At 41.8% G+C, this 22,316-nt stretch overlaps 1 protein-coding gene across 3 annotated transcripts in view; it reads right to left on the minus strand.

Annotated features, from left to right (window-relative positions):
- ACE2 (angiotensin I converting enzyme 2) overlaps window positions 1-20,991 on the minus strand; it is a 38,019-nt gene extending 17,028 nt beyond the window's left edge. The window contains exons 1-9 of one of the 3 annotated variants that reach the window (XM_032331786.1): window positions 20,658-20,991; window positions 19,702-19,990; window positions 13,494-13,652; window positions 9,936-10,029; window positions 9,101-9,244; window positions 7,541-7,653; window positions 6,426-6,531; window positions 5,411-5,508; window positions 2,821-2,990 (exon numbers count right to left, since the gene is read on the minus strand). In XM_032331786.1, the coding sequence (XP_032187677.1) occupies window positions 2,821-2,990; window positions 5,411-5,508; window positions 6,426-6,531; window positions 7,541-7,653; window positions 9,101-9,244; window positions 9,936-10,029; window positions 13,494-13,652; window positions 19,702-19,887 (1,070 nt within the window). In that variant the 5' untranslated portion in view covers window positions 19,888-19,990; window positions 20,658-20,991. The other 2 variants (XM_032331788.1, XM_032331787.1) reach the window with 2 other exon arrangements.
- Between the last annotated feature and the right edge of the window lie 1,325 nt (window positions 20,992-22,316).

Genomic DNA, 22,316 nt, shown 5'->3' on the forward strand with positions numbered 1-22,316 from the left:
CCTTTTATGTCCTAGAAACCGTACAAGGTACTCAAAATAAAGTGATGGGCGGGGCTGAATCCTACTGCTCATAAACTAATAGAAAGATAAGCAGAGTCTTCTACCAGAAAAACCCTCAGGCAAGTACTCTGTCAGTGATCAGTAGACATGGCCTTGGGCTTAACAGTAAGTGAATGTAGGCACAGTCTCCTAGAAGTACAGAGAAGGGCATACCTGAGAATGCAACAGTCTGGGCAGCCTGGACCTTGATCAACATGTAGAAGTTTGCCAGGTAGATGGCAGGGAAGGGCAAGACGTTGACATTCCTGGAAGTGCTCCAGGAGAAAGGCTTGAGAAAAGGGTGTAGCATTCAGGACACTGCAGGCAATTGGGTAGAGCCAAGATAAGAGAAGTAGAAGGAGAAGGGGCTTGATATGTGGGAGTCATTAGCATGTAAGTCAGGGAGTAGATGTGATGGCCCATGAAGCAGGTAAAGAATGGCAAGGAAAGAGGGCCAAAAACAGAGCCCTAAGAGGTCCCAGTACAGATGGAGTGGAGAAAGATGATTCAGAGAAGATGGAGAGGGAGAGAGAGGGAAAGAGAGAGAGAGAGAGGTCAAAGAAGTCCAGAAGAGATTATGCTGAGTGAAGTAAGTCAAGCAGAGAGAGTCAATTATCATATGGTTTCACTTATTTGTGGAGCATAACAAATCGCATGGAGGACAAGGGGAGATGGAGAGGAGAAGGGAGTTGGGGGAAATTGGAAGGGGAGGGGAACCATGAGAGACTGTGGACTCTGAAAAACAATCTGAGGGTTTTGAAGGGGCGGGGGGTGGGAGGTTGGGGGAACCAGGTGGTGGGTATTGGGGAGGGCACGGATTGCATGGAGCACTGGGTGTGGTACATAAACAATGAATACTGTTACGCTGAAAAGAAATTAAAAAAAAAAAAGAAGAAGTCCAGAAGAGCATGACAATGCAGAAGCCAATGAAAAAAATGGCATTTCGAAGAAAACCTGTAAACACTGTCTAAGGCTGCAGTGGCCCAATGCGATCAGGACTGCATTTGGCAATGAGACTATGGTCCTGTTCAACTTGGCCTTGGCCAGAGCAGTTCCATTCCAGTGAATGCAGCCGCTGTATTTCAGTAGGTTCCCAAATTAATTTTCCTACCCCTCTGACCATGCCATCCCCCTGATAAATACCCTGTAAGTGTCCCCCAGTGCTCAAGAAGAAACTCAGCCGCCTTCATACAGCCCAGTAAGACCTGCTTTTCTAAGCCGGTTTTTCTCCATTCTTTTTTGAAACAATTCCAGGAAGGGCTGCTGTGTGTTCAGTGTCTACAGTGCCCAATATCCTGGGCTAGGAAACTTATATTAACTCCCTCATTTTTCAGCCTCACTGTACTGGTGTCAGCGAAGTGTTTTGATAAATAAGGCTTTCTTGGAACATTTATTTACGTACGGTCCGTGGCTGCTTTGATGCCACAAGGGCAGAACTGAGTTGTTGCAGCAGAGACCTGCAAAGCCTGAACTATTTACTATCTGACCCTTTCCAGAACAGGAATGTCAAGCCCTACTCTAGTGGGCGCTGCTGGGGGCCTACCCAGGCCAGCTCTCCCAGGCAGATCCCCACATGCCCCATTCTGGCTGAGTCATAGAGGTTAAAAGCCAACAGCTTCTTCCTGGTGCACTGCCTTTGGCTAAATGACAGGTGCCTCAACCAGGAGATTAGGTCCTCCCACGCTCTGGGGCAGTCGGCAGCTAGTGACTGACTAATGTCGGGGTACAAAAGACCAGTCCTCTTTTCTCAAGGTGTGACCAACTATGGTGCAAATTGGGGTCCAGAGAGCCCCGTGGGATCAGGCTGAGGCCAAGTCTCCAGCAGAGGCCACATCCTTACTTAACTCTTTCCCAGTCCACCCTGCTTCCCTCACTCCCTTTTGCCTGATGTCTGTCCCTCAATGAAGCGTTTATACCAGAATCTTCTCCTGAAGCTGGGGAACCCAACCTAAGACACTCACAAACCTGCTACCTGGGAATTACCACTCCCCTTTGTAGATATGGAAAATGAAACCCAAGAAGGTTAAATACCTTGGCCCGGCTGCCTAGTCATTAAGTGACACCCCTGGGATTCAAAAGCCTGTGCTCATTCTGCCATTTCACAGACCCTTCTTCACATGGCCTTTATTCTAGCCCAACTTGTTGGGTCTGGTACACAGTACCCGGTCCTGCCTCTCTGCACTGGATCCTGCTTTTCTCCCAGCCCAGTGACCTCATCCCAGCTCTGTCTATCCAAACCCTTCTCGTCTGTCCAGCCTAATTCAAATGCCACCTGAAAAGCCCTGTCTGAGCCTACATTCTCTTCCGAGTGTAGTCCGTTCTCTTCCAGTTTCCTATAGAATGTTCTCTGTGGTTCTCTTCTAACACGTACCACTTTCTGTCTTTTGTCGCAGCTTACTTACTCACCTGTCCTTTCTCATTCACAAGAGGGAACCATGGAGGAGAGGAACGATGCCTGATTCCCACACCCCTCCTCCATAAATCTGAGCACCACATCTTTCTCACGGGGACACCACCCTTCCCGTGACCAGATAAATCTAATGGGTGCATATTGTTTCAAATAAGGCAGACCGTCTAAAGTTCGAGTGAGGGCCTGCTGACAATCTCCTTTTCTTGGAAAAGCTCAGATGTGCTCTCATGGACTCCTGAGCCCTCGTGTAAGGGGAGTTCACGCATCTCTTCTGTGGTCAGAGAAGCAGAGAAGAAATCCAAATCCATCCTCATCCTGGCCTCCGTTGTCTCCCAGTGTAGTATCAGCTGCGCAAGGGTCACCCTCCCTACCTGAAGTCACGCTTCCCTAGGTCCCAAGCTGTGGGGTGGCAGACCACTTTCCGGTTGTCGCCTGGCTCCGTTAGCATGGAGTTTTGCCAGAACCCTTCAGTCATGTTGGGAAGGCCAACAGATACAAAGAATTTCTCAGCCTCCTCGAAAATCCTCCTTGCATCCCAGCTCTGAAAGAAAAAAAGAAAAAAAAAAAAAAGAAGAGCATTTCCTTCTAGCATTAAAATAACAGCATTCTTTCTGTTGGCTATGTACAGAGGCAGAACCTTTCTGGAAGGCAGTTTGGCGACATGTACAGACATGTCAAGTTTTCAAAATGTTCACACTCTTTGTCTCAGTAATCCTGTCTCTAGGGAACTAACCTAGGAAATTCTCAGAAGTTAGGTCAAAGAATTACATTTTAAATGGGTTTTTTGTTTATTATTTTATAATACTGAAACATATCTGACACATCACACTGCATAAATTTAAGGTGCACAACATGTAAAATGATTTTTAATAGAGGAAAAAAGTGGAAACCACAACCAGAATGGTTATATACATAAAGATGTCTTCGTGGGATGGAAAATCTAAATAAATTCAATTCATAAAGACTTTTTATTGATGTTTTTTACAATTTGATATTAAGTGAAAAGTAGAATATATAAACCTCTTATATAATGTGATATTAATGAGGAAACACACAAAAAATTAACAGTAGACTCTGTGAGATTATGTGTGATGTTTTTGTCTTAACCCTTTATATTTCAAGTAAAAGCAAACAACAATGGCCTTCTCTTTCCCAAAAATCTATTCAACTCAAGCCAACAATCCTTGACCAAGCTCCTTTAAGGAAGGAGGCCCTGGTGCTAGGCTTAGTGGGAGACACAAACAATAAGGGCAGACAAGTCATGGACTTTTGGAGCCCAAAAGGCCTGTGTGTGACCCAGTAGCCAATTAAATAGCTGGGCCTTGGCTTCATAGTCCATATGGGAATCTCGAGTTTCAGAAAATGTTCTGGAACTGGAGAAGGGCAGCAGTTGGTGTCTGGCATCCAGCAAACTCTTCTGGGAGCTGATCAGGACTTCTTTGGAAATAAGGCCCTTGCGAGGCAAACTAAGTTTGTACAACTGGCAGATAATTCATCAATCACTTCTCGTGACCCAGAGAACTTCCTCTGTTCTCAAAGACCAGGCAAGTCTGGTTTTTCTCTTCTATTGCCTCAGGGATATGAAACAGGATGTGAAACTGGGGATTTTTTTTATTATTGCCCTTTAAAGGCAATATTGGTATTTGTAGGTATGGCATTCTCAAGCAGAAGGAATGTCTGTATACCAAAACAGCGTAGACCAGTAAGCACAATTAACGTCTGTTAAATGCGAATGGAAAAATATTGGAAATATTAGGAGTTCTGAAGTCAAAGCTTAGTCGCCACTGACTGTCTTCATGACTTTGGGCAAGACATTTACCCAGGCCTCGGTTTCCTCACCTACAACACGGATCCATCCTCATCCCTGTCTGGACAGTCTCAAAAGTGTGTCATGAAGATGGCCTTAGGAGAGTGGGTGCGTGTACCAACCCTGGAGACAGGCTGTGAAACCCAACCTAGCCCAGCTGTGGGACTTTGGAGACCCCTGTAGCTTCATGTTTTTATTCTGCTGTGGCCTCTTCCCAGGAGCATGTTATATATGTGAAGATGTTCACGGCATGGCTGCTTGCAGGTTTAAAACCGTTACCAAAGAAAAATCTAACAATGTATAAATAGGAAAGGAAGTTATGGTGCAGCTCTCTGAAGACATTTTATACAGCCAAGAGATGTACATCAATACGTTGTTATCTGAAAAATGTAGACTATTAGCTGAAGAAAGAAAAATACATAATTATAACATGATTTCACCCATGGTAGGGTAAATTTAAACAATTATGCAAGGATGGTAGCAAAAAAAGTAATTTAAAAATTATTTTAAAGACTCCTACAATATTTTTAACAATAATGATTTTTTAAATATGCAAAAATCTTCTAATGATATTTTTTTTCTGTTCATAGAGACTACAGAGTGATTACTTAGTGGCAACTAACTCTGGAAAGAGTAATGCCAACCAGTTGATAATTCCATACCTTACTGCTTAATGGAAAACCCAGGTCATCTCCATTTTTTAATATCATTCAGCAAGATCAACACCCTACTTTTCAAGGTACTTGATGTCACTGATATTGTAAATTACTTTTCCATGAAAAGATAGTTACATTAAAAATACATTTATTATTTTTTAAAGATTTTATTTATTTGAGAGAGAGAAGGTGCATGTGCACCAGTGCGGAAAGGCCCAGAGGGTAAGGGAGTGGGAAGGGGAAAGAATCTCAAACAGACTCCGTGCCAGTCAAGGATCTGGAGCTCGATCTCATGACCCTGAGATCACGACCTGAGTTGAAACCAAGAGTCAGGTGCTTAACTGACTGAGTCACCCAGGCCCTCCCAAGAAATACATTTAAATTAACTTGACACTTTTTTATACACGTGGTTTTATATGCAAAAGATAAGGAGAGAAAAATGGCAGAAAAAGAAATGAAGTTGAGGATTTAGATTTGGTTTTTAAGGCCTCTTCCTACCTGGTTCACCATTGCATCAGTGACATCTATGTTTGGTTTTTGTCCAAAGGGGACCATCAGAGGGTACAGGTTTGTCCAAAATCGACCCCACATATCGCCTATTTAAAAAAAAAAAAAAAGATTTTGTTAATACATAACAAAGGCAGAAGTGATTTCTGATTTTACACAGACCTGATTTTACACAGTGCATAAGTTAGGATCAGTAAATAGGTTTAATCTAGTTTCTTTTCATTATCTATTTTTCTGTTCTCTTATTTATAATTTTCAACACTCCCTTCTATCGCCTCTAAAAGTTTAAAATGGCATGAGACTATTCCTGTTTCTTCCATTTTGAATTACAATTCAAAGGCACTATTTATTAACTGTATGGAACATCATAGCTACTATAGATTAGAAACAGATTTATATAATCCACCATCCATGAAACAAAATATTGAAAATTATACTATTAGTAATTCCTAATAATGGACTCAAGAGAGATCATATGGGATCATCATCGAGGAATCTCTACTAACTAGTAACAGAGTTTCACCTTTATCAATATACTATAGTGAAACACTTAATTGAGTAATTTTTCAAACATCTCAAACAAATGCGAAATTGGATTCCAAAGCCAGAGACCCTAAAAGGCAAGATGGATCTAGAAAAAGTCAATCTAAAGACCAGAGTGTTGGCACCAAAGGAATGGTGCAACATAACTACATGAAAAATATTCCAAATATTCCAAAATGTCATGTTTTAAACATTAAAATTCAGTAGAGATAAGTATAAGGGCATATGCTCAAATTTCATTTATTTATTTTTAAAGAAACTCCTCGCAAAATGTGATTTCAATAATATTACCAACTACATTCACAAAATTTTCCAAAAGTTTTATGTTGGGCCTCATTCAAAAAAAAAAAAAAAACAACTTTATTGGTAGAAATAACAGAGAACAAAGAAAAAAAAAGAAAGAAAAAGAAAAAAGAAATAACAGAGAACAAGAAGTACACAAAGAGTTCCTGGAGTTTCTCACCAAGCAAATGGGCCGGGAGGCATCCAGTTGGGCTGATACGGGAAGGGTAGGCGTCCATCAGCTTTGCCCTCACATAAGCATGAAGATGTTCATACAGTGGTTTAATCTGAAAAGCCCAGGAAGAAAATTTAAGACCAAGAATAGTCTACTCCAATTTCCAATCCCCCACACTAAAGATAGAAGCCTCTTTAGACAAGTAGAATTTCCCCAAATTCTAATTTCTTCTCCTGTCAAATACACTGGAGAGTTTGAAAGGCTCTCTTCTTCCCAGATATTAATGATGACTAGCTTCACGGCATAGAGCAATTAACACACTTGGGAGGAATCCCAAAATGAAAGCGGATGCAAAAAACGTTCCTTTTTAAGATGTTACCTACTTCCTTTGTTTCTAAATTGAAGTACATTTAAATCTGATAAAATTCACCCATTTTTAAATGTACAGTTTCATGAATTTTAGTAAATGTATACTGTTGGGCAGCCTTCACTATTCACTAGTACCCACTTTTAGAATATTTCCATTATCCCCAAAACTTGTCTTGTCCCCATTTGCAGTCAATTCTAGTCCCACGCCCAGCCCAGGTCATCACTGAACTGATTTCTGTCACCATTGTTTTGTCTATCCTGGAAATTTCATGTAAATGAACTCATAAAGTCTATGACATTTTCTGTCTGGCTTCTTTCACGCACCATGATTTGTAGGTTCCTCCATGTTACTGCATGTATCAGTAGCTCCTTCTTTTTATTACTGAGTAGTGTTTCATTGTATGAATGCATCCAAGTTTGCTTTGTTTAGTATCTCATGGGTACAGCTCAGCAGCTAAAGGACAACTAGGTTGTTCCCAGTTTGAGGCCATTACGAGTGATGCTTCTATGAACATTCATGTGTGAGTCTTTGTATGGATCTTTATGTTCATTGCTCTCATATAGACACCTCAGAGTGGAATACTTTAGTCATATGATAAGCGCATGTTTAAAATCTTTCCAAGCTCTAATATTCCATAGCTCTGAAGCCCGGGAATGGCCGATGAGCGTGTTAAGAAGAAGCCAGAATGCCTTTGGTCATTGTCCCTTCTTCTCACGCACTGCCCTATCTCTGTGTATGGTTCCTTGGATACCTGTGTGAAGGTGTGTTCCACATCTTCAATCAGCTGGTTGCGGCTGTAGCTATAGCCATCTGCCCACTCCTCTTCATAGTCTCCTCTCCAATAATCCCCATAGTCCTCATAATCTGTTTTTTTTTTTAAAAAAAAAAAAAAAAGAAGAAGAAGAAGAAGACGGAAGAGAACATCAGGGAAAGAAAGAGATGAAGCACTGTATACACGGATTAACCTTGCTAGGAGGTTAAAAAAATCCAAAGATCTGTCCCATTCTTACTGCCTTTCTAAGGAATAACTCAAAGGGATGGAACGAATAACGCTAGCTGGTGTCTGTCAAGCACTTGCTCTCTGACAGAAATTTGAAGGCTTGATCTCATCTAATAAGTACAAATGCCCTACCAGATTGACATCATGGAAGTCATGCAGATTAGCAGGCTGTTCTTAGATGGGGGAATCATTTGTCCAGGATCACCCCACTGGTAAGAGGCAAAGGCACGTTACAAGTTCCGTAACCCTCAGTCTCTACCCTCTCCGTACTTGAGTTTATATTTTTGGCTTTAAAACATGTGACTGGATTTGTGATTTTAAATCCTCCTTTTGTTCAGGGATTTGTATTTTCACATCTAACTCAACTCATCTTAGACCTTGCCACAGTGAGCCTGTGTGTGTTTGTAAATTACGCGTCTGCACAGAGCATCTCTCTGGGCTTCATGTAGCATCTTGGCATCGGGAGACACAAGCTTGCGTTGGGATATTAGCCAATAACGTTTGCAAATATGTTCTGATAATTTTTACTTTTACATACACATTGGCAATGGATGATCAGAGGGAAGAGAGAAAAAACTCTTTGGACAGAAGGATGTGGTGATGAGCTACTGTCTCCAGCTTGCCCATGGCTTGACGGTATCATTTTAAGCGGCAGTAGGAGATATTTAGAAACGACAGATGAAAAAAAAATGCTTCCTTACTCAACCCCAGGGGGCAGTGAATCACCAAAGCATAAAGTTACTCATAACGCTGTAGCTTCAACTCATTATTCAGGCAGGAGAATAAGTTAGGAGATACGGAAATTCTGCCCCATGTTAAGAGTTTTAGGACTACACAATCTGAGTTATAATTACAACTGCAGAACAGAATGGAGTTCTAGGCTAATTAATCTAATTTTTGTTTTCTTTCTGGGACATCACCCTGAGTTAAACACACAAATGGCCTTCGAGAATGAACTGTGGCCAGACAGGATTTTAGAGGAGCGACATTGTCTTTGTCTCCCATCCTATCTGAGAAATAGAATCCCTACTCAATCTCCAGGCTATCTCTGGTTCCTGATACTTTCCTGGACAACTGACTTGTTCGACGCCCTGTAGTTCAGTCTCATTTCTGAGTTCTCTAAATTGTAGAATGTCAGCACACCTTACTTCCTAGTAGTTTCTTCTTTGAGACACATAACCTGAATTTGTTCAGCAGATGAACATTAATTTAGGGACACGTCTTCTACTGAAGGGAAGCCTTGGTAACTCATGAGAAATAGCCCCCAGCCCCAGAGCGGGCTGCAGGACCTCTACAGGCTGGCAGACTTACTGTTGGCTCTTGCCATCTCATTTTTCAGGGCCACATACTCTTCATATAATGGCCTCAGCTGCTTGCCGACCTCAGACCTCCAGCCTTCCCAGGCCCAGAGCCTCTCATTGTAGTCTTTGCTGTTTTCCATTATGTCATCCAAACCTGTCATTGCAAAGCACCCAATAAATAAATATGATAATAAACAGGAAATAAACATGCATTTGTAATATTTTTAGTCGCAATTATATGAGCTTTAAAGAATTAAAAGTAAGGCTAGCGGACATCGAAGGCATACAGTTATTAAAGGAAATCTCACAATATATCGATTTCTTCATCCTTGTTATAGTTTCAAAATATTTCTGCAGAGAAAATAAACCTCTGAAAACACTTAGCTGCAAACTTAATTAAACTCCTTGGAATGTGACAGAATTTACCATGAAGTTTGGTTAAAAGTTAAAAGTTCACCTATGGGTTAAAACACCTGTTTGGAATCTTACCTAATCTTTGCATTATCTCTTTGAAAGGCACCATGTTATCAGCCAGTGCCAATCTCAGTTTTAAAACTTTGAGTTAAAAGGGGTGCCTGGCTCAGTCAGTTAAGCATTAAACGTCCACCTCTTGATTTCGGCTCAGGTGATAATCTCGGGGTCATGGGCTCGAGCCCCGTGCAGGGATCTGAGCTGAGCACGGAGTCTGCTTGAGACTCCCCTTGTCCCCCAACCCTCACGCACAGGCACATCCTCTCTCTATCTCTTTCCCTCAAATAAGCAAACAAACAAATAAATTTAAAAAATTTAAAACTTAGAGGAAAGAAGTTAAATTTCATAATCCTTGCTCAAAATTAATAACTTACCTGGTTCAAGTAATAAACACTCCTGTGGATTATTTGGGTTACAAGCTTTTCCAGTACTGTAGATAGTGCTCATGGCATTTAGGATTGTGTTCAGCTGCAAATTAAATATAATAAACAATGTTTAAACTGGTAAATGTGCTAAGGCAAATATGTCCTTGAGACCATGTGATTTTTTATGCCTCAAAATACAGCAGCTCACATCTTTGCCAAGTCTCCTCCTTCACGTGGGGTAGGAATATCTCTGTTAAATTCCCCCACCAACTAACATGGAAGCTTAGATAGAAACACATAATAAATACACGTGGAGTGACTGAAATAAACAGATTTACCAGAGTTCTGGGGACGCTGCTCAGGTACACATGGGCAGACACGGGCATTTGTTGTTTCGTTCAGCAATCTTTGAGTACACATTTACTGAACATCTACTGTGCCCTACACTCAGATAACTGACACGAACACGTCACTGGTCCTCAAGGACCCCACAGTCATGGGACAGTGAGGCAGCCATGAAATCCATAATGACATGACCAAGTGACAAGTGGTGTAACTGTCATGAAAAAGTGATGTGGCAGTCTCCCGGGGAGTGGATAAATGGATAAGCTGGAGATTAAGGGACGACTTCAGAGATGAGGGGACATTAACGCGGTGTCTTGGAAGAGAAGTGAGAATTGGTCCAGTAGAAAAAGGAGATAGAAGGAAGAGCCTAAACGATGGATGGAGGTTGGGAAAGAGCGGGCATTTTCCAGAAGTGATGACACCTTGAAGGAAACTGGCATAGTGAGGCTGACTGCGGCAAGTGGGGGATGTATGGATGGAGAGGTTAGCGGGGACCAGGTCGTGAGGGGTCATCTGTGCTACACTAAAGAGTTTGAACTTTACCCTGTAGGTAAAGGAGAGAAAAGGTAATAGGGTTAAGCAGTGCTACTCAGAGTATGGTCTGCGGACCAGAGCAAGACAGTAAATGGTTTGTTTCTATTCTGTGATAAGTACAGGAATCAAGAGAATAAATTTTTTAAAGAGAATAAATGTTTATAAACTTTAAGAACAATTTGATATTTCCATGACACCTAGGCATGAGAGCAATGAAGTTAACCAAGTATTGATCTGCAATGGATTGGTAATAAAAGAAGAAAGGGAGTAAGAGAGGGAGAAAGGGGAAGGGGAGGGGAGGGGAGAGGAGGACCTGCTTCTCTTCCACATTTGATTTAAGAAGCTCTCGATGAAAGGCTCTGTTTCCTTTCTCCTATTTCCCTCTTCCATTATTCTTTCACTCTGCTACAAGAATCATTATTCTAAAACATGAAATAGATCCCATGCTTAAAACTTCAACAAGGTCCCATAGTCCAAAGGAATCAATCCAAATTCCTTACCATGACTCCTCCTGGTCTCTTGGTCTACCTGCTTTTTCAATCTCCCCTCTTTCCTCTCCATTGAACTCATGCATCCTTGAGTCTCTTCTCTTCCCAAACACTCCAAGCTTTTACAGGCATTTCAGTGGTTTTCAACTTTGGCTGCACATTAGAATTACCTGGGATCTTATAAAAATACAGGTTCTAGGTTCTATCTAGCTGTCTAGACTGTAAAATACTAACAAGCAAGGTTTCATGTGATGTCTTTGTGAAAAACACGGGGAAGCATGGAGTAGATAAGATAGAGTGGATTAATAACCAGTTGGATAATTGAATCCAAAGAATGTGGGATAACAGCTATCAACTTGTAGGAAGATATGTGCCATATGGTTTATCTTTGTCCTTATCATGAATTTTTTCTTTTAATAGACAGAGCTTACAACAGAGTTCCAGAGGACAAGCAACTGAGAAAGAAGACTTTGATTTTAAATAGTCAAATATTTTAGATAAAAATATTTTAGTAGGATAGATCAGGGGTCTGTAACTATGATCTGCAGACCAAATACCGTCTGCTGCCTGTTTCTGTAAAGTTTTATTGGAACACAGCCACACTCATTTGTTTATGTATTAGCTATGCTGATTTCCTGCTGCAACAGCAGAGTTAACTCATTGTGACAGACAATATATGGCCCACAAAACCCAAGATATTTACTATCTTTCCTTCTACAGAAAAAAAAATTTGCTGGCTCCCAGGCTAGAGAGATGGGATGAGAGATGCTATTTTAACAGGGCAAATACAGGCTTCCTTAAATTTGAACAAACTACCTATTTAAAAATAGAATCTTGAAAGCTATTATTTTAGAGCAACATCAGAGGAAGAGATCTGGAGAACTTCATCGACAGTGATGCTGATAGGAGCCAACATCGAATCTGCCTAAAAACCCAACCCAAAGCAACAAAAACCTGGTATAGTCCTAGACCATCTTAACAGATGTAGGGCACAGGGTGCAGAATGTCGTATTCCTGCTCGCCTTCATGCAGACGGGAACCAACTCAGAGTGTGGTGTTTAGTTCAAGGCTACTGACAAAATGAAGACAGCAGCTAGGACTGGTTAGGAAACTTGAAACCATTGTATAGAAGGAAATTGACAGAGTGAATTTAATCTAGTTAGCCTAGATTTAAAGAAAAAAAAAGGACACGACTAGTTTTAAAAAAAAAATAGCTGGGGCACCTGGGTAGCTCAGTCGGTTTAGCGTCTGTCTGCCTTTGGCTCAGGTCATGAGCCCAATGTCCTGGGATCAAGTCCCACATCGGTCCCCTTGCTCAGTGGGGAGCCTGCTTCTCCCTCTGCCTGTGCTCCCCCTGCTTGTGCTCTCTCTCTCTGACAAAGAAATAAAATCTTTTTTAAAGAATAGGTACCTTCATTTATTTAAAAACTATTTTAGGAAAGAGCAATTTGGATCCAGAAGGCAGAACAAAGTGGAGGTAAAGCACTTAATGCTTGATGGAGGGAGTATCTCCCTCAATGAGGGGGACGCACATATGGGATGGATGCCTTAGAAAGAGACGAATCACCCACCTCTAAAGCAGTTTGAGCTGAGGCTCTTAGCCCCTTTTTGAAGACATTACAAAGAGTCAAGAACGAAACAGGGAAGGAATTGGACCACATACGGGACTCTTTCAGCTTGGCACTATTAACATTTTGGACCACGTCATTTTTTGTCATTGGGAGTTCTCTTGTGCATTGCAGACTGGTTAGCAGCATCCCTGGCCTCTACCCACCAGAGGCTGATAGCTGGTCCCCTCCCCCAGTTATACAACCAAAAAGGTCTCCACATATCATCCAATGTCCCCGGGGGACAAAATCTCCCCTGGCTGAGCACGACTGACATAGACTAAGCACATCCTTCAGGCCACCTGGTCCTCAGGAAGGTGACGTCTGTATACAACATGCTTATATAACACCGTGCCCAGACAACACCCGTTTAACTCTGTGATCTAACATAATTATTACCAGTGACTTCTTTCACTTGCAAAAGGATTCCAGTTTGGATGACAAATTTTGTGGTCACCCTACCCAGGCACAGAGCTCTTTCTAATGCCAGCATTACTGTCTTTGCAGATAAAGGAAGAAGCCATGGGGATATCAATGCTTAATGTTTCCCAAATATTTCAGCTCTTGGGGTCAGTGCTAGAATGTTCACATACTCGTTCACGCTTGTCTGCTGAGAGCACGGATGACCCACTCTGCTGAAGGGCCCGCAACTGACGCTTGATTATAGGGTCCTGTATTTCTTCTAGTGGGTAGGTTTTGGCATGCTGGGACTCTTCTTCATAAAAAGCAGACCACTTGGCCCCAGCAATATTCTGAAATGACAAAAAATAAAGTTGAAGTCAGAATGGCACTGCTTGAACAGAGAGAACAGAAGATACTGTCCAGAAAACATCTGGTGGAAAATCTAGTATTTCCTGAGTGGTTTAGTTCTCTACTTTGCTGAAGGTCAAGGCTTAGGTCATGAGTGACCAGGCCATTCTTGGTCCCTCTCTCTTTCTGGCCCAGTGCCTAGTTTTCCCAAGGGTCCTAAACCCTGAACTGGAAATGAATTCTCACAGATAATTCACACTGTGGGTCCCTGGAATTTATGCCTTAGCATTGTGAGTTAATCAAGGATTTGAGGATGAATGCTCCAAAGGGGGGGGGGCCAGTAAAGTTCAGAGCAAACTTAATGGGAATACAGCCCCTCGTGACAATGGGAACGATAAGAAATGAGAAACAGTTTGCAGTGAGCTCCATGGTGCCATGACTTACCAGAGAGTCTGATCTTAGCTTACATTCCCCAAAGAAGGTTGCCCAGAATATGGCCTTTTGGTAGGCACGGTGATTTTCTAACACAAAAGAAACCAACAAGCAGGTGATGATGCCAGAACTCACTTCCCCCCCAACTTGGACATCAGTATAGGCAAGTGGACTTCTCCAGACTCTTCTAGAATAATGTTTTCTCAATGTACAAACTCATTTTCATTTACCAAAGATGAAAATGAACAATTACTTTGTACATTGTATTTCTCTAGACTATATAAAAGAGGTAGCATATAAGACAAGTCAGATCTCCATTCTTGAAGTCACATACCTCTAAGTAGCTGTGTGCTTTAGGCAAATTACTTACCTTCTCTGAGCCAGTTACCTTATCTGTAAAATGAGGACTTACCTCAAAGAGTTGATGTAAGGATAAGAAGAATTAACAAATAATAAAATGTTTATCACAGTATCTGATACAAATTAAACATTTAAAAATTTAGCTATTTTATAATTTATAGAAAAAAGTACTTTGCCCTTAAGTTACTATAGTTTTATCAGAAAGATAAGGTATGCAGCATGAATGTTTCATTAATGAAATATAACAGCATATGATCATGTATTAACTTGCAGTGGCCAAGCAGTTTCTGCTATAGGAAAAGAAAGACTCATGTAGGCAACTAGATTTGGCCAAGCACTCATGGAGAAGACCCTAAAGTAGGTAGGAGTTGGGTGGATATAGAGTACTTTGCAGAATAATTTACTTCATTTGATTTTCCTACTTGCATGAGATAGAAAGTCATTCTGTCTCCATTATTCATAAGTGCATAAGGGGGCTGAGAGCGGTAAATCGTGGTTATGGCCATGACAGCATCTGGCTCCTGGCTCCTGCAGTACACAAACTCTGAGATGGATCCCATGGTCCTCACCCCTCAGTGGTACACAGTTGTGTGATTTCCTTCCCCTTAAGGGTGAGCAGGAGCTATGACTTGCTTCTAACCAGCAGCATGCATCAAAGGTGACATCATGTACCTATCTATGTTATATAAGATTCTAATTCTTATCTTGCTAAAACTCTGACTCCCTTGCTGACTCTGATGTAGCAAGATGCCATGCTGTGAACAACACTATGGTCTCCCCAGCCATGTGTGGAGGAATTGAGGATGGCCTCTACCTGATATCCTGTAAGAAACTAAGTACCTCAGTCCCACAGTACCCAAGGATCTGAAGGCTTACCACTAACCACATTAGCTTGGAAGTGGATTCATCCCCAGTCAAACTTCAGCTGAGACCACGGCACTAGCCAGGACCTTGATGACAACCTTAGAAGACTCAGAAATGGAAGACGCAGGTAAGCAATGCCTGGGCTCCTGACCCACAGAGGCTGTGGGATGATCAATGTGTGTTATTTTAAGCTGCTTGTGGTAATTTTTAACACAATAAATAATTAGTACCAATCCCAAAGGCAGGACTTCAGGCACAACTGCATTTTCCAGGCCAAAGAATTTGACTATTATCCTTTGAATACTAGGGAATCACTTAGGGGCTCCAAGTAGGCACAGGACATGATGGGAATCGTGTGTGGACATGACAACAATGGAATCAGACAAGAGATGAAAATAATGGCAGTAAAAATGGAAAATGATTTCTCTATTGAGTACATACAACCCCTCAGGAACTACTTCTCAATTAATCTTCACAAGCAATCTTGTGAGGTAGTTGTGACAGTCTTCACTTCACAAATGAGGAAACTGAGGCACGGGGTCCGGTAGGTCACACAGCTAGTGATTTGAAAGAGCCAGCGTGCCATCCCAGATATGTTCACCTCCGAAGTGAACACTTTTAACCATTGACTCATTGACTCTAGATGATATTCAACGCATTATGTTCTCTGTAACACATGAGTGGGAAGTAGCGAGCTATGGAAAGAAGAGTTTGGTCTGGGGCACCTGGGTGGCTCAGTGGGTTAAGCCTCTGCCTTCAGCTCAGGTCATGATCTCAGGGTCCTGGGATCGAGCCCCACATCAGGCTCTCTGCTCAGCGGGGAGCCTGCTTCCTCTTCTCTCTCTGCCTGCTGCTCTGCCTACTTCTGATGTCTCTCTGTCAAATAAATAAGATCTTTAAAAAAAAAAACATAAAAAATTTAAAAAAAAAAAGAAGAGTTGGGTCTATGGCACAGACTCCTCTGTCAATTCACAATTTACCTCTAAATCCCTATCCTTCTTCACCCAATCCAAGGTGATTTGCTGTCAAGCAAAATTTCTGGTAAAACTTTGATACCAAATAATAGCAATAATTTTGTTCTCAGTCTCCTCTGGAAACAACTCACAATCCCCAAAAGGACCCAGTCTTAGACGTTTTTTAATTATACGACATAGAGTTATTTTGAAGATACCGGTTTTATTTTATCACTATCATAAATGTTATACTTTAAATCCCCCCCAAAAAAATTACATAATGTCGCCTTGAATTCCGACCCCCTAGGACATACTGTTCCATCCCAAGCTATTCTTTTTTCCAGAGTTCTCGGGACCTGAACTAGTTTTTTGTTCACTTCTTGCCTCAATATTCCTGCACCATGCTAGTACTGGAATTCAATTTCCACACCTGTTAAGTAACTCAGGGGTAAAACCCGAGTCTGATCAAATCTATAGATCAGGGCTCTGCTCACCATCTGATCTTGTAAATAAAGTTTAATTGCAACATAATCGCACTCTATGTCTATGGTTGTTTTCGCGTTACAACGGCAGAGTTGAACAGAGGCCAGAGGGCCCACAAAGCCTGAGATACTTACTATCTGACCTTTTACAGAAAAACTGCTCTGCCCTCTGCCCTAGATCTATACATTTACAGGAAATGCGGGCGACAAAAGAGCATGTTAAGCAACATTTAGGGGGCACAATCAGCAAGTCCAGAAAGTATGAGTTTCTACGACACCCAAAGTTTAATTCTTAGGCAAATAAATTGCAAAAAAAAAAAAAAGTGAGGGAGGGACTCTGTAGATTAAAAGAGAGCTAAAGTACCTCCTTCAAAATGATTGGAAGGAGAGGCCCTTGTTAGATCTTGATTCAAACAAAACAGCAGCTGAAATTGAAAAAGAAATAAAATGAGATGGTAGGGAGCATTTGAATGATGACCAGATAATTGATGATACTGAGGAGTTATTGTTAAGTTTTCAGCATGGTACTGTTATTAAGGTTGTTTTAAAAAATACTTTTTTAAAAAAAGATGAAATATACACATAAAACTATATCATGTTTTGGATTTCCTTCAAAATAATCCAGTAAGTGTGGGGTTGGGTAGAAAAAAAAAAAAGACTGGCCAAAGTGTTAATAATTTGTAAACTGGGCAATGGGTATGAGGAGATTCAATGTACTCATCTCTCTTCTTTTACTCATGCTTGAAAATTTTTACGATAAAAAATAAAGAAAAATCATATGACGGAAAGTAATTTGGCAACCAAAAGGAATGAAGTAATGTCACATGCTGCACCATGCACAGAGAAAGAAGCCAATCACAAGAGACCATGTGTTATACGATTCTGTTTATATGAAATGTTCAAAATAGGCAAACCTATGGAGATAGAAAGTGGACCGGTGGTTGCTTAGGGCTAGGGGCTACGAGCTGGGAGAAGAGTGATGACTGACAGGCATGTGGTTTCTTTCTGGAGTGATGAAAATGTGCTAAAATTAGATGGTGGCGAAGCTTGTACAATTCTATAAATATATTAAAAAAGCACTGAATCACATACTTTGAATTGAAGTTTATGGTGCATAAATTATATCTCAGCAAAGCTCTCATTAAAAGCTCTCTATAGTAAAAGCAAAGGAAAAAATCCTCACCTTATCGCCCAGGTCCTATAACTAGATCTAAAACTTCACGAAGTTGCGCCAAACCGCAAGAGTTAGCCAAAATTACCCCCACGCTCTTTTAGCCAGGTGCCTGGCGTGCACCAAGCAGCAGCAGCCGGCAGCAGCCGTTCCTGACCCCAGGACCGCCCTCGCTGGGCGTCGCTGGTGGTCTCCTGCTTCCTTTTTTGCATTCTAATAATTTCACTTTCCTTTCAAGGGTCCATGCTTTCTGCAGTTTGGCCACACTTCATGATTTATGCCCTTTCCTCTCTGGCCTTGGCTCTCATCGGCCACTGCAATTCAAAGGTAATAACCTTCAATGATCAGAGAAGCTATCAACAACCATGGCTCAATCTCCTTCCGTAACGTGCCTTCTCAGCAGAGGGCGCTCGGCAGAACTGTTACCTGTCTCTCGGGCAGCTAGAACTCCCTCCCGTGCTCAGAGCAATAGGACTGTGCCGTTCTCCCAGGCTCACAAGCATGGAGCACCACTCTGGGGGCTCTCAGTATGAATTCGGGCTTCACGGCCACACTCCAAGGCAGACAGGAGCGGGATGCTCTTCTACACAGGTGAGCTCCTGAAGGTGCAGAGACATTAACTGACCCGCTGAAGCTCACCCAGCTGTAAAGGGCCAGGGCCAGGATCTGGACCTCAGCAGTCTGACTCCAGAGCCCTCAGGCATGAAGCCGGTACACCTTCCCCAGCACCTACAGGACCATCCGGCTGAGAATGAAAGCCAATACACAGTATACTTTACACACCTCCGAGAGAGATCAAATAAAAAGCGAGGGAAAAGCAACAATAAAGAGAGGGAGAGAGGTAAGACCAAAAGAGGTGACAAGAAACAAATGATCTCCTATGACAACACTGGGCTGTCAAAATCTCCAGGATTTCCTTGAGCGTTAGAAAAATGGCAAACCTTTTCTTGGGGAATTTCAAATGAGGTGGTATGTCTCAGGTATGATCTGTCCCGTGAGTGGCAGTAATTTAAACATGCAACCTACTCAGCATTTGAAAAAATATCTGAACTACATTTGTGAAGGAACGTACTGCCATACAAGTGATACAAAATCTTTTCTAAAATAATGTTGCTCCATTTCCAGCCCCAATGTGTACAGACACTGCTTTGCGATCGGTGAGAGAAGCAATTCCTAAATCCTCGCACTTGTCAAAGCATCTTGCTTTGTCAGAGCATTCTGAGATTTGTCAAAACTGGCTGGATTATGGTTTTTCTGCAAGGGCTCTGGATGGATTCTGTGACCTTTGGAAGTCCCTTAGAGCTCCGTGACAATGAAGGAAGGCATTCCCAAATCCAGTGTCCAGACCCATGGTTACTTTAATTACTAGCTAGCTTTTTCACTAAGCCTCCAATTGCATTTTCCAGTTAATATATTATTTTAGAGAGTCTTCAGATATTCCTGTTGACATTGTAGGCTTGGGAAAATTATTAACTCAATAACTTATGGCATTTCCGTGAAATGCTTTGAACCCCTGATTATGATGAGAATTATGGTGGTAACTTTATAAAGCATGTTCACTTGTTTCTAAGAATCTGGACTGAGACCAGTGAATTATTTTGTAACAGCTTCCAAATGAGTCCCGGGGTCAATTAAGTTTAGTCATCTGGGACTCCAGAATCAGAATTACTGAGGCAAACATCCAATCTCACAACTCAGAGCATTTCTTGGCTTTCCCTTTTCAGTAGCACAGGCAGTAATCTAACCTTTAAGAAGCAACAAATACCCCTACGTAGCCACGGAAACTCACCATCTTTTGGATATTCTCGTCGGTAATATTGGTGTTATAATTCCAAGAAGCAAGTGAATTTTGATAAGACAGTTCTTCGGCTTCATAGTTAAACTTCTCCAAAAATGTCTTGGCCAGATCCTCAGTGGTGGACTGAGCAGCAGTTAGAGCAGCGAGGCTGAGAAGGAGCCAGGAAGAGCCTAACATCCTTCCCTATGCACCAAGATCCCATCCACTGAACAACTTTCCCTAGAGTAAAACCTCTTCATGAGTTTTTCTCTCTCATCAGCCTTTGAACTTGGGTTGGGCACTGAGCAGGAAAGATGGGAAAAAAAAAAAAAAGAAGAAGAAGTAGTAGTAGTAGTAGAAGAAGAAGAAACAGTAAACAATCTGCTGAACCACTATAAATTTCACCCTGGAGAGGACAGATATGTAAACAGATTTTAGAATGATTTTATAAAGTAAATCAAATAAACAAACGTTATTCATTAATCCTAGAGAATTATAGTTCTCCTAGTATTTTATGGCCAGATCAGAACTTGCACATTTGGTTAATATGTTCCTAAAAAAGCTGTTAAAGATACACTAAAGGTGTTATAATTTTACAGGGACCAAAGAAGTCTAGATTTAGGAATCACGGGGGTAGTAGTGGTACTTACAAGTCAGTTACCTCTCCCTTTTTTTAAATTTCAAGCTCATATTCCCAGACAGTGTCTCTCTACTTGGGTAACATTTTCCCTTCGTAAATAAACTGCTTTGCCCTTGTCTTCCCGGAATTCATTTTTTTCTGATAAAGTTTACCTTCCGAGGCTGTTTTTCTTAAAGTATAAGACTACCCTCCGCTCCACTCCACAGGTTAACTCACCTGATCTGGCTTGGGGAAGCTTAAGAAGGCTCCCTCTCTACTTCTCGGATGGCCATGTTGAACGGTGGTTCTATGGCCGACTTCGCCATGTGCCTCCTTCCCTTTCACTTACCTGTTCTAAACTCAGTTGACGTCCCAGGGAAACAAAAATGACTCTTCATGGTATGCAATTCAAAGAGTGTCCATGTCACGCTCTGCGCATCCAAAACCATGGGATCATGGCAACACAGAATTCGAGGAGACTTCGGTGATTAGCCTGTAGTGTCCCAGGAGCTGGATCGGTGTCCTCGTTCCCAGGGTGCAGGTGTATGCGAGATAAAAGAGAGGAGCCACTTTAAATGGCAGCACTCGGGCCAGCTTGGCGGTGATTATGAAACCTTCACCCAGGGGAAATATTTCTTCACCTAGAAAAACGAGTCTTCCAGGTCCAGGTGCAGTAACCAAGCCTTTAAAAAAAAAAAAAGGTTTCACAACTTTCCCTTATTCCACAGTTGTTAAATTAGTGCTATTATAGAGCAGGAAAAAATAATTCTAAGTAACTGTTCAAGGCGCTTTGCATTATAATATCTCATTTAAGCATCGCTGCAAACCTACAGGTAAATTTTTTAAAAAGAGACAGAGATTTATTTATTTCAGAGAGTGAGAGAGAGCACAAGCAGGAGGCGCAGAGGAAAAGGGAGAGAGAGAATCTCGAGCAGACTCTGTGCTGAGCATGGAGCCCAATGTGGGGCTCAATTTCACAACCCTGAGATCACAACCTGAGCAAAAACCAAGAGTTAGACACTTAACCGATGGCACCACCCAGGTGCTCCTGGAGGAAAATCTTTTTTTTAAATTGCTATTATACAGATTATGAAATCGAGGCTCAGAGAACTTAAATTGCCAAACCTCATTCAGCTAGTCAGTGGTAGAGCCAGGAATGCCATTTGATTCTGGAGTACAGACCTTTCCATGTGGCCAGGAGTCTTAGAGCAATAATGGCAGCAGCAGAGGGACAGGTGCCTTCAGTGAAGATGACAGATTTACTCTTGCTACATCCAGTGTGAATCAAATCTGTGATCTTTCTAAGAAACAAGGTAATTGACAAATTTAGGCAATTACGATAGAGTGTTAACAGAAAGCTGGCGGGGGGGGGGTGGGAATCAGAGAATTTTCTGAGTTTCAGTAAAGCACAGCACTTCCCACATTTAAGGTAGCTACTCACTTCTCATAGGCATTAGGAGAAAAATCAGTCAAGAGAAAGGGGAGCAGCAGGTGAGGCTGTGAACAAAGAGTTGGAATGTTACTTTAATAAAAGCCGAAACAAAACTCTACTCAGGTCACTTCCTGAATGAAGCTCTTGGGTTTAGGGAAAAAAATGGAAGTAGTCCAATTTTAATTCGCTGAGGCAGAAAATAAGATTAACATGATCAAATTGAAATGGAGAAAGCAGGATGTGAAAACTGAGAGCTAAAAATAGGTGGACAAGGAGCCTGAGATAACAGCGAGGCAGGAAAATTCTGGAAGCCAAGAGACTTGGAAAAGTCAGAAACAGAAGAACTGTCACAATAATTCTGTAGAACTAGCTCGCCATGCAAGCAGAGACTGGATTGTTGGAATTTTTGTTCACTCTCACTGAGCAGAAGCCGCCGTCCTGACAGCTACCCAGAAGTGTTCTGTCCAAGCTCATGCTGAGAATGGAAGGATTCCTAAAGACCCAGGGGATGGGACCCAGAAACACAGTTGGCTCAAAGGAACGGACTGTCTTTGAGAAATAACAGAGACCCAGAAA

The sequence above is a fragment of the Mustela erminea genome, chromosome X (genome assembly GCF_009829155.1).
Source record: "Mustela erminea isolate mMusErm1 chromosome X, mMusErm1.Pri, whole genome shotgun sequence".
Lineage (NCBI taxonomy): Eukaryota > Metazoa > Chordata > Mammalia > Carnivora > Mustelidae > Mustela > Mustela erminea.